At 41.3% G+C, this 13,119-nt stretch overlaps 1 protein-coding gene across 2 annotated transcripts in view; it reads left to right on the forward strand.

The window, feature by feature from the left end:
• Positions 1-1,506: 1,506 nt before the first annotated feature.
• The window catches only part of CLVS2 (clavesin 2), an 83,836-nt gene continuing 72,223 nt past the window's right edge, over positions 1,507-13,119 (forward strand). For both annotated transcript variants that reach the window (XR_007128285.1, XM_047734903.1), the window contains exons 1-2: positions 1,507-1,627; positions 2,101-3,024. Coding sequence is in view for 1 of the 2 variants with exons in the window: in XM_047734903.1 (XP_047590859.1) it covers positions 2,636-3,024 (389 nt within the window). In the remaining variant the exon portion in view is untranslated. The remainder of the gene's footprint in view (positions 1,628-2,100; positions 3,025-13,119) is intronic.

The following is a 13,119-nucleotide window of genomic DNA, read 5'->3' on the forward strand; positions in this document are numbered from 1 at the left end:
TTTTTCTTTTCTTGAACACCATTGGTAAAGAACAACAGCTATGCCTGTAATCTGAGTGTTCCAATGGTCATCAAGGATGACAAGGTTTTCTTATCTTCAAGTCCACCTATTCTATCCATAGAATCCAAGGCAATGCCCACCACACAGGGGAGCTCAGGAAATATTTGCTGCATTGTGTTGACTTGGAATTGGGATCCCATTCTAGTTCGTAAGCCAAAGTTGCTCTTAGTGACATGCTCAGTAATACATGCTGAGCTTTGAAAAGAGAAAACATTCCTTTTCTTCAAACCCTTAGACAGTCGTGTTAAGCTCAGAGAATCCTGTCCATTTATGATGTTTCTAGTATACAGATGTATAAAACTAAAGGGAATGATGGCATGTGTCTCTGCAAATATTTGCTTTATCATGACGAGAAATGAGTCCAGGGGTGTCTATTTTTTTCCTTCCTCTCGGACTGTTTGTGGGGTTTTGTTTTGTTTTTTGTTTTTTTTTGTTGTTGTTGTTGTTGTTTGTTTGTTTTGTTTTGTTTTGCCCCGGTGCTCATTTCCATTCTCTTCAACAATAATCCAGCAGCCAGACTTTATGGCTGAAATACTATCCATATAAGTTCCTCCGGAGGTTTAGTCATCCACACAATGCTTTGGAACCACTCTGGTCTTCTTTTCTCAATTAAACATTTCTGTCAACAACAAACGTAGCAGGTAACAAAATATTTCCGTACCCTTTCCGGATCCAAATGATCTCCTCTGGGACCTAGAAAACGTGTGTTCATGTGAATTACCATCCACAACGGTCACTCGCCAGCTGCTCTGGGGTCTTGCACACACAAAGGGTGAGAGAGGGGTGCGGGGAGGCTGCAAGGCGTCGCAGCCCCGCCTGGCCAGGTGATGCCCGCTCGAGTAGCCTGCGGGAGAGTGCGGACGAGGAGAAGAAGGCTAAAGTTGGGGCTCAGGATATGTGAATGCCGCGGAAATTGTCGTCCTACCCAGCCGAGCCAGGGCGAGAGGAGCGGGGTGCGTGCGCGAGCTGAGTGAGCGCTTACGTCGCAGCTAGATCTGTGCTGGGATAATTAGAGAGGAGTTGGGCTGAGCCGAGTCCTCTTTTAGCCGCGGCAGCCGGAGCCGCAGCAGCAGCAGCAGCAGCAACAGCAGCAGCAGGAGCAGCTGCCCTGAGGGGCGCGCCTGACTCCCGCTGCCCCGCGCGCACCGGGAGAGGCCCGCGCCCCGCTGCAGCCGCCCCGCCGCGCCCACCGCCCCGCCGCTCGGGCGCACAAAGGCGGCGGCCGCCCGCGTGGCCTTCTCCATCCAGGCATTCGAACCCCGCTCCCTCCCTTCTGCTCTCCCAGGGACGCGAATGGCAGGGCCAGGCGAGGACCTGGGACGCCGGTGGCCCTAGCTCTGCACCCCCACCCTCCTGCTGGGAGAGGCAGCGGGCTGCTGGCGGACGATGTGGTCACGGCTGCTCCCCAGTGCGTCTTGGGCCCGGGTCCCAGCTGCCGCCCCTCTTCTCTGCTCGCTCCATCCCACGGAGAGGAGTTGATGCTGCTGTCGCCGCCGCCGCCGAAGCCGGGGCTGATGGATGCCAGGGAGTGCCGCATTGCTTAGCGTCCCCGCCTCCGGGTTTGCTGGTAGGAGCCCGCTGCTCTTCTCTCTTGCTTTGGGGTTTTATAGAAAAGGTAGAGACATTTTAATTTTATTCTTCACTCCTCTTCTCTACCTTCTCCCCTGCCCCCAACCTCGCATTTGAAATATATATTGTGGGAGAGAGCCCCCTCCTCCCTGCGCACTCTCCACCCCGGGATAATTCCGTTGAAATAAAGGGCTAGAGGAAGGCAGAAGTTGCGGGTGGGGCTGGGGAGGGGGAAAGCCCACTCTGGTGCCAACGCCACCAAAAACCCTTCTGGTGCCTTCTGAGATCACGGTGTGTCTAGGAGGGGAGGAGGGAAGGTGCGCTATCTGCAGAGTCTCCACCTAATTGGATCATAATCATTTTAAACAAAATCCTACAAATGTTTTTTAAAAATAACATCTTTGAATAAGCAGAAGGAAAAATAAGCTCCTCCCCCCCCTTCCCCTTTCTCTCTTTTTCTTCCTGGCAAAGACGCTCTCTCCCCGCCCTGGAGCTCAGCGCTGAAGAGCCACCTTATTATTAATCAGAATTCCCATCGTTATCCCTGGCAGGCGCATCCTTCAGTAGGGCCCGCAGAAGCATCACAGAGCTGGGGCTGAGATGTGCGTGGGGGTTGTTTTTGTTACATCTCGGAAGAGAAGAGGACAGGACCAAGATCAGTGCCAAGTGAGCTGGGTGGGCTTGGGGGCGTTGTGTTAGGATTGAGGAGAGACAAGGAGTCTTGGGCCCGCCAGAGGTCCACATCTCTTTAAAGGAAAGGGAAGAGGGAACCAAAGTGAGGCATTGTTTTTAAGGGGTGGGAAAAGTTTATATCCCCCAGAAAAAAAGCTGCGGGAGAGCAGGAGCAACAGGGTACTAGTCTGGACACCAAGACAAATAATTTCCTGTACAGAAGAGGAAGCAGGCAGCAGTGAGGTCCAGAGGCCAGAGCCCTGTAGTGGCCAAGGCCAGGTTTGTTGTGGGACAGTCAGCAAGAGGAAAGGAAGGTTCAGGAATAAGCAGAACAATGACTCATTTACAAGCTGGTCTCTCTCCTGAGACCCTGGAGAAAGCTCGCTTGGAGCTCAACGAGAACCCAGACACACTGCACCAGGACATCCAGGAGGTGAGGGATATGGTCATCACCAGGCCGGACATTGGCTTTCTGCGCACAGATGATGCCTTCATCTTACGCTTCTTGCGGGCCAGGAAGTTTCATCACTTTGAGGCCTTCCGCCTCCTGGCCCAGTACTTTGAGTACCGGCAGCAGAACCTGGACATGTTCAAAAGCTTCAAGGCCACTGACCCGGGCATCAAGCAGGCACTGAAGGATGGCTTCCCTGGGGGCCTGGCCAATCTGGACCACTATGGCAGGAAGATTCTAGTCCTTTTTGCAGCCAACTGGGATCAGAGCAGGTAAATCTTAAATTCAAACTTGTACTAGGGATTCTTTTACTCTCCCATTTTCCAGAATTTACCCTGAGTAGTGTCATGGTTTTATAGCTTTGCTGTGTTTGTTTATTTGGCTGGGGGAAAAGAGAAACTGGAACCACAAAATGAGGTTTGGGTGGGCATCCTAGGGGTGGGAGAAAGGCTTTTATTCCTACCTTTGAAACCTTACTTCATGAGCACCTAGTTTCTACTGCAACTTTAAGTGCTTCCCGAGCCCTATTTTTGTGCTGCAGTGTAAATCATTCAACTTCTAAATAAAGCTACTAAATTTTCACCTCTTGAATAAGTTTGCTGTTCTGTGGAGAAATGGGGATGAGAATGGAGGCAACTTTTCCTCCTTCCCCCTAATGAAATTCATAAACTAGGTTCATTATCATCATCACCATCACCATCGCCATCATGATCAGCATCATCATCATCTGTCTCCTTAGCACTGAGGTTTTATTTTTAAAAAGACTAGCCTGACATTCAGCCGTGATCAAGTACTTTTGTTGCTTGGGAACTTTTCTGCTTGGTGATGTGTAGATGGAGGAATAATATGATGTGTGTCACTTCAGTGAAAAGGAAGAGTTGTACCCTCTGTCGCTGAGCATGCCTACTGACACCGAAAATAAAGGCTGACTGGTACGCTCGTTCTACACCTGTCACTAATCTAAAGAATGTGTTTCCTGTCTGATGTGATTTTTCATCTTTTGTAAGGAAGTGGAAAATGTTCAGACATGTCAGTTAGTAGACTTTTTGAGTTCTACTGCCTTATAATGGAGGAGAAATTATATTCTTATTTCATCTACATTGTAACAGAAAAAATGCAGAGAGGGACTATTCTACTTTCTCAATCAAAATTATTTTCTTGAACTAAACACACAAAAAAATTATGAAAGGGTCTTGTGTAAGGTAGTTTCAATTAAGTTCAAAGCTAAATATATTCCATGGGATTTGAAAATGTTACCAGAACTATGAATCATGAAGAGCTGGTTGTTATAACATTGGTGTATTTTTAGTTCTGTGAATGGTGACTTTTGATGCATCTGGTTAGTTGAAAACATCTCTGGAACAATTGTAAAAGACTTTTACAGTTACTGAGAAGGCTTATTGATCTTATGGCTTTCTGTTGGAATCTTAGAATGTAAGTATTTTTAACAACTTTTTATTCTTTAGTTTCCTGTTCCTTGTAATTCTAAGTTGAGAACTACTCTGATTTCTTTTAGGTAGATATAAAGACACATTACTACCTAGGAATCATAAAGCTAAGAAACTTCTGGAGTTAGCTATTGAGAGGGAATGAAGTCTATTTTTTATTTTGGTAACTTATAAAGATCTCATTCTATTTTTTATCAGGTGACAAAGTTTAAAGACACATGGAATGCCATCTTTTGACCACAATTTCTCTTTAAGAAGTTCCCCCCCACACCTGAGATGTTGATTGTAGAGTCATGCAAACCAATTATTGTGTATATCAAAATTGAAAAAAATAAAACTATTCAAGAAGGAACATAATCCATATGTCAGTTAGAGTGGCATTTTGTTTATTGAACTACAGGGAGTAGTTCAATGGGAGCTGTGGAAATTTTATATTTAAATATATCTCAGAGTCTGTCAAAAATACCATTAGAGAGGCAGATTGCATTCAGAGAGACATACATATAGAACAGAACTTTTTTCACTTATTTTTGTAAGTGAACTAATATTCATACTGATTTATAAGCCTAATTAAGATGAAAGCCACTTATAGTTTTCATGTGTATGGGAAGCTGATTACTCCAGAGTTACTAAAGAAACTGTGTTTTAGTTGTCTGTCTTATTCTTTCATATAAAAGATAGGTTACTAGTATGAAAATCTATCTCCTTGGGAACCTACAATGGGAGATAATTTATTAATTGGTATGTAAATATTTTTATTAAACCTACACAAAAATCCTTAACGTTAAAATTTCATATATGTGAAGTTAAAATGAGAAGCTATGTTCTGTAAAAATACTCTATCGGGACCTATAGACTAAAAATTATGAGTTCTACTTCTGTGGTTGGAAATACTGTTTATACCTGTTGTATAATCAAAAAGTTATCCTATGTCAAGATCAGAAGGCATAGGAGTTATTTAGAGCTTGTCTAAAATTCCTCCTGTGTTCTTTGGAAAAAAAAAAATCCTTCTCTCCTTCTTCCTACCTGCCCCTCATCTCAGATCTGCATATATCCAGTAACAAGGACTAGTAGATAAACAGCTCTATCCTCTTGATATACTCTATCAAGTATATATCTGTATATATACCGTCATATATCTGTATGTATAACTTCCCTCATTGGGATATGTGCATAAGAACAGCTCTGAAGCCTCAGGATGGTCTCTGGCAGTTCCTTCCTGGCAGCATCAGGGGGTCATCAGCCCCTTTCCTATCTTGGGACTGAATCCCTTTTCTTTCCACACTCCGCAGCTTTAATTCTTATCTGATTTGACTTAAAAAAAAAAATTCCTAACATATAATGCATTATTTGTTTCAGGGGTACAGGTCTGTGATTCATCAGTCTTACACAATTCACAGCGCTCACTATAGCACATACACTCCCCAATGTCTAACAACCAGCCACCGTATCCCCCCCCCCATCATCCCTCCCCTCCAGCAACCCTCAGTTTCTTTCCTGAGATTAAGAGTCTCTTATGGTTTATCTCCCTCTCTGGTTTCATCTTGTTTCATTTCTCCCTCCCTATCCCTATGATCCTCTGTCTTGTTTCTCAAATTCCTTATATCAGTGAGATCATATGATAATTGTCTTTCTCTGACTGACTTATTTCAGTTAGCATAATACCCTCCGGTTATCTGACATGACTTTTAATGGAGTCTGTGCCACCTTCCTCCATGTTTACCATACTGCTGTTCTGTTAGGTGGATCTGCCACATGCCAAATCTCGTGGTCCCCACGCCTCTCCTGTTCTGTGTGTTGGGTCCTGCGGTCCCTCTGCCAGACCAAACAACCTGGGTCTCAGACTGCATATCTGATCATAATTCTGGCCACATTCCTTGAGTTGTTCAGTGAATTGCCTGGCTTTCAACAATCTTCTTCTTCTTTTTCTTCTTCTTATTCTTTTTTTTTTTTTTAAAGTAGCATTGTTTTAAGAAAGTGAAATAGCATTGTTTTAAAAAGACAGTTGGTGGCAATGTCCAGGATTACACAGGGAAATTCCAGAAATGAGGTAGAAGAAAATGTCCCCTTTATTTCAAAACCGCTTATTTCCAACTTCCCAAAGGGAAAAGCAAGATTTTTTTTAATCGAATTTTGAAAAATTCTGTAAAGATCTTGGAAATAACTAATCTGTATAACAAAAAAGACAATGTCTTATGTTATTATATTTATAATAGCATGTGAACTAGAGTTAATGTTAGTTGGTATTTTTTTGAGTTGGTATGAGTTATGTATTGAAAAAAAGAGTCTAAGTAGGAAGTTATCTGATAACATAAGAGAAAGTATACTTTCTCTTATGTGAAATTTGTAGGGCAGTTTTCTGTGCTTTTCAGGAGACTAGCAACAGTAAATGTGTGTGATATGGTGACTATAAATAAAATAGTGTCTCTTTATACTGCAATGTGGTGCAGGTCAGTTTCAGGTTGTTACAAAGAACTGGACCATTTCCAAAGCTTTTATAGGAGACATGGAATCTTCAAGAAGACCAAGGTAAAATAATACTATTTAGAGTGTACCTGCCTTCTAACATATATAAAAAGTAATTGAAATACTGAAATGTCAGAATGACTTTCAATGTGGTCTGTAGTTTTTCTAACAAGGATAGAACAGGGTCAGATGATTTATTACATTTGTTGAACAGATGATACCTTGGTAAAGAGTCATACAATTTTATGTCATTTCTTTCAGATTGTGTAACATAATTTCTGAAAACAAGACTAAATTCCAAAAAATTAAAAGCAATTGAATTTTACACTACATCACTAAGATGCAATAGTCTTCTATGCTTATATGCTGTTTCCTTCCTGAATGATAGTACCCTGCTCAGGACTCAGCAGATACCTTCAAACTGTCCACCTGATTTCAACAGTAAAGTGTGAGGATAGTGTAATGTGAAGCTAGAAGAGCTTATACTATTGTAAGAAAAGGAAGCTTGGAATTAAAGTAGATCCTGGTTTAGACTCTGGAGCATGGAATGAGGTATCTGAGAAGTTGAAATTCACTGGAACATACTTCTTGTGAGTATTCATGAGTAAATTGGGCTCCTGAAACAAAATGATGGCATGCATTCTGATAGTTGGCCTGTAGGTGGTAAGTAATATTTTACCTCATTAGAATTATAAAGTAGTTCTCTATACTTTTGTACATCAAACAAGCATTTATTTAGAATATGGTTAATAGCCATTAGAAAACAATTAAATATAGCTAAACCAAAATGATTTCTAATATAGTGTCAATTCCAAAGCACTGACCATCTTGCACTGTCTGGCTTGTCATGATAAACATTGGTGATCACTTATAGTATTGAAGCTCTGGAAGGGGTAGAAGACCGGAGGGTCAAACATCATGCCATGATTCTCTAATTTATCCTGGAATTTGCCTAAAAAACATATTATTTTGGTTTATTTATTTCTATTGTGTGGCTTTTTCATGAAAAAGAAAATAATGGTATTTGCAAGTTCTGATTGACTTGTGAATATGTAAAATAATGTGGTCAGGGGCGCCTGGGTGTCTCCGTGGGTTAGGCATCTGCCTTCAGCTCAAGTCCTGATTCCAGGGTCCTGGAATTGAGTCCCGTATGGGGCTCCTTGCTCAGTGGGGAGCCTGCTTCTCCCATTCCCTGCTGCTCTGCCTGCTTGCTCTTTCTCTCTGCCAAATAAATAAATAAAATCTTAAAAAAAATAATGTGGTCAGTCTCCAAATTCAAAGAAGGTTATGTTGATAACTGATTAACATTTTAAAACAGCCATAGACTATACAAATTTGTTTTAATCCCAGCCACAAAATTTCATTCTTCTCTGGAAGTACACTAAAATAAATAAAATAAAGTAAAAATTACTAGGAATAGTCAAGGGCAATTAACTAGGCAATTAGGGAGAAACACTCATACTCAGTAATCTTAAACAAACAAACAAACAAAAGAATATAGGCTTAATTTTGAGGCCTGATTTTTGAAGATTTCTTGTCTCAGTTTATTAAAGTTTATATTTGTTTATATTTATTTAAATATGTTTCAACGTTTCTTCTTACAGTGTTACATATTGTGTCAAGTTCAGGAATCCTTACCCCTCAAATCCTGGAGGCTTCTTGTGCTGTGTTATGGGTGAATTTTGAGATTCGGTCAAAACTGGAATTGGCAAGTGTGGATTCCATGGGACTTCTGTCCCAGCAGAGCTTCCATTCTGCTTCCTTATAAGGAGGCTCTTTTAACAAATATTCTGGAAACTGCAGCTTATTCCAGACTATGCCCTTGGTTTATACCATGGAAATAGGAATAACAACAAAAAATTTGTCCTGAGAAATGTTAGTGTAATATTGGAACAAATCTCTGGAAAAAAAATAGGACGGTCTCTAGAAACTGGGGCAATTATACAGTAATTAGTGAAATAATGATGAAATAACAGCAAAGATCAAGAGTGCCAACCTTAAAGTAGGATGTTGATGCGGTCTGGCTTAAACTGGGCTATTTTCATATTTTAGACATGCAACTTTAGAAAAATTGAAGAGAAGCAAATGATTTGAGGTTACTACACTGCACTGAAAGGATGCCTCAAAAGAAATGTTCAAAGATATTTTAAAACAGAAGCCAACGGTTAGTAAATTAATGGTATTCTTAGTGAATGAATAAAATTCATCCATTCGGGGGAAGGTTGAGCTCTTTTACATCACTGAGAGCAGGTGCATATACTTTACTAACATAATAAACAACACTCCTGACTGGGGGGAGGGGGGAACATCCATGTCAGATCTTTACAACAACAAGTAACAAACTGAGCAAACAGTACTCAATTCAAATAATTAGAAAAAGAAGTATGCATTTGTTACATACATAGAAATTAGTAGGTGCCAGGGGCAAAAGAAGACACGTAACACATTCTTTGTACCAGCGGGCGGCATTTGACCCCCCGGGAAGAAAAAGAACACGAGGCCCTAAATAACTGTAAGTGCTTAATGAGGGTACTGTTTGGCCATGCTGAAGTTCAGGACCAAGGGGCACCTGTGGGCTGTGCTGTGCAGAGAGAACATCGCCTTTTCATTAACTGAATTTAAACTTTTATTGTTTTGTTTTAATTAATTAATTAATTACTTCATTTATTCATTTGTTTAAAACATTTTTATAGTATGTGTGATGTGCCAGGCACTCTTCTAAGCCCTTCACAAACATTAATCTATGAAATCTTTTTTAAAAAATATTTTATTTATTTATTTGACAGAGAGAGATCACAAGTAGGCAGAGAGGCAGGCAGAGAGAGAGGGGGAAGCAAGTTCCCTGCCAAGCAGAGAGCCCGATGCAGGGCTTGATCCCAGGACCCTGAGACCATGATCTGAGCCGAAAGCAGAGGCTTTAACCCACTGAGCCACCTAGGCACCCCTAATCTATTAAATCTTGATCACAATCCTACAAGGCAGGTCCTACCGACATCCACAGTTTGGTGCTAAGGAAGCTGAGGCCGGTGGACAGTTGAGTGTCCTACCCATGCCCGTACAAGTAGTAAGTGAATTGGTCAAACTTTTTCTGTGTGTATAGACAGTTACCCACAGGAATCGAGGAAAAAAACAAATCTAGGGGAAGGAATTCCATCTATCCTTTAGAAAATCTTGACTGAACATCAGGATAGACAATTAGAAAGTTCAGTGGATGGAATAAATCTCCAAAGACAAAGACTGCTCTTAGCCGACCTTTGTTTTGAGTGTTCTGCCCTAAAAGGAGTTGCCAGTCTGACGTTTGCATTTTTTCCCAGCCCAGTTCTACTTTGTTTTGTTTTGTTTTATTTTATTCTGGTGGTGGTAGGTGCACATTGTTTTACCTTTTTTTCTTCCCAAAGAAAGACATTATTCCTGTAGATATTTCATTTTCAGTGATTCACTTGTCCTCACTCACCTATAGTCCCACAGCAGTAAGACTAAAGCAAGGCTCAGACAGTTAATCTTCTATGCTCAGTGATACAAGCCAGACAGATGAATATTTCAGAGTTCATGTTTTTTCTAGGGTTTGTAGAGCTTTCCTGTTGCCATCCAGACTCATAGGGATGTGTTCTTGCCTTTCCTTCCCCAAACCCTGCTGCTGCGGCCAGGCTGGAGCAGGTCATGGAACTCAGCATCCGGTCTGTCTTCTGACACACATGCCAGGGAGACCTGAAAAAGGAGAACAGCTCATGAGACTGTGTTCTAGGTATGAGGCAGCACGGGGAGGGCAGAGAACTGAGGTGTCAGAAGGACCTGGCTCTTCTCATCCAGGCTCCCTGCTTTACTGCCAGGGTGATCCTGGGTGAACCATTTGAATTCTCTGACCCCCTGTGTCCTCATCTCCAAAATAACGGGAACAAAGTGAGCATAGAGACTTTGGGCTTGTTTTGAGATTAAGGTAATGCATTTGAAATTGCCTTGGAAATCTTAAACGATTACACAGATAGAGGTATTATTATTATTATTACCACTCAGTAATATAAAACACCTAGATAGGTCCATCAGTTTTAGCACTAATTATACCCTGAGGCATTAATAGAGGCAATTCTTCCCCTTTGTCTTTCCCCTCAGCACCTTTCTAATAGGAAGTGCTTCAGACGCGAGAAACGTGGCTTAATGAAAACCAAGGGGCGGGGGCAGCCTTAATGAAGAATTTAATAATGGCTGATTGATTTAGTGACAAAGGGAAATTGCTCGCTGTTGGGCTGTTCAATGTGATGCCCAGATGCCAGTTTTTCCTTGTCAGGCTGAAAGAAAAGGGTGGAGAGTGGGAAGGAAATGACCTGTTTGTGATTCAGGTTGCACTTTGCACAGATTGTAAATTGTAGATGACGCCATGCTGTAAACCCCAGGACAGCCCAGGCCCGTTGGCACCCCTGATCCTAGCATGGCCAGATGCAGGAGAACAAGCTTTCTCACTCTTGATTGTATCGGTAGCAAAGAGGAGGTACAGGTGTCCTTCTTGTCTTCTCCATACAGTTTTTATGCATTATCGCAGCTCTGCTATCTTTCGAAAGCAATGGTCTCTATAGTCTGGCGTCCTCGTTGTAAAATCCCTTACTGGTGTATTTATTTCTTCTTACTACATGCCATGCATCATCCTCTCCAAGTTGATTTCAAATGCAGGCTTTACTTAATGCTGTTTTGGGAAGCACAATCAAGACTTGAGAGCTGCATTAATGTGCTAGTTTGTTATTTATGGCTTTCTTCCAGCATACAAGGGAAGAATTGCAATGGTAGAGCTCCTACTGTTGCAAGACAAGCCTCCAACACGAACACACTTATTGTAGTGGCCTCAGATTTGTAGATTAAAATAGTGAAAAATAACTTTAAAGAGAAGAATGAAGACAGGATTCCTGAAGATATAAAATTCATAAAATCCTCCGTCTCTTGGGAAGATGTTTGACAGACGTTGGCAAGATTTCATGTAACAATGTTCTGCCTATGAAGAGCCTGCTGGGCTGTTAATGGTGGTAATGTGACATGTTTGACAACAGAGGACTGGAGTGTCAAGAGTGGTTTTGACCTGCCCTTTGAATGTGGTTAGCTAAGAGGTTTTAATGTGTCTTCTCTTCAATTTGGAGATCAAAATGATTTATATAAAGATCATTTGATTCTCCTTTCAAAGAAAGATATTAAATTTAAAAACTTGGTGAAATTTGCTCTTGAAAACTTTGCAAACCTGCTTGTTTTCATTGCTGATCATGGGATTTGCCTTATATTCCCCTGGGAATAATGATGCATCTGTAAATTTTTCTCTCGATTTGGCCTCAGTTTTGGAAAACCATACTTAAACTGTATTATCTAAAACAAATTGCCTCTTGATGTCTGCTGTTTCTGGTACTATGGTTTATTCTCACCATGGCATTACTGTCTTCCTGGTGAGCTCATCACTTCCACTCCATGCTATGGATTTCTACCCCTAATCCACCAACCCTCCCCATCACCTGTTCCCTGAGGTCAGCATTTCTTTCTCTAACTTTCCTAGATGTCTCCGTCTGATTATCTGAGGGGAAAAAACTTGAAATGTTAACATTTTCATAAATTTGGTGATTCCTCTTGGAATGCTGGGATTCCCTTCTTGAACCACTACTTCATTATCTTCTCAGCTCTAACTACATAACCTCCTTCACTTACTTGAACTTAGGATCTGTGTGTTTTTGACTCTGGAATTTTCCCCCTTGAGCTTTCTTCTCAGTTTAGGATCTACTTTTTTGAGATGTTTACTTGATATATATTTCTGGGTGTACTACATACTTCTCACCAACGCTACAGTGGGCTTTATTCCAAATTCTACTTTTCCAGTCATCCTCCAACTGTATCCTCTTCTTGCATTATTGACTTCGATGAAAGATTTTACCATTTACCCAGGCTCTGAATCTAGAAAATCTTTGTGTCTTCTTTTACTCTTCCTTCGATCTAGGTCTCTGCGCCCAGTTATCAAATTTTAACAAATTTACCCCTAAAAGACTTCTCAGCTCTTCCTTCTGCTGCCTTACTCTACAGTTAGTGTCTTTGCGCTCTAGGCTACTTCATTCTACAGAACTTAGAGAGCATTCATTGGGTTCCTACAAGGTGCCAGGCACTAAGTTAAGGTGGAAGGCTGAAAAAGATAAAGACTTTATCCCATACCCTTCTTTCTTTTATTTTGTCTTTGTGATATAAACTCCATATGAGAAATTAAAATCTGCTGACATTTTTAACCATAGCCGTTTAACCCCAGTGTTCTTGTTTATTGGTGAAATTCCTTCGAATCCCATTCTCAAAATTTCCAGATGTGAAGGTGTGAAATATCAGTATTCCTGAGGGCATTCTTGCTGCTTCAAAAAGTACCATATCTACTTCTCAGGATAGTTGAGGTGAGATTTTAGAAAATCATAGGAAGGACTGGAGGTAAAGGAAATTGTTGTAAAA

This window comes from Lutra lutra, chromosome 6, assembly GCF_902655055.1.
Source record: "Lutra lutra chromosome 6, mLutLut1.2, whole genome shotgun sequence".
Lineage (NCBI taxonomy): Eukaryota > Metazoa > Chordata > Mammalia > Carnivora > Mustelidae > Lutra > Lutra lutra.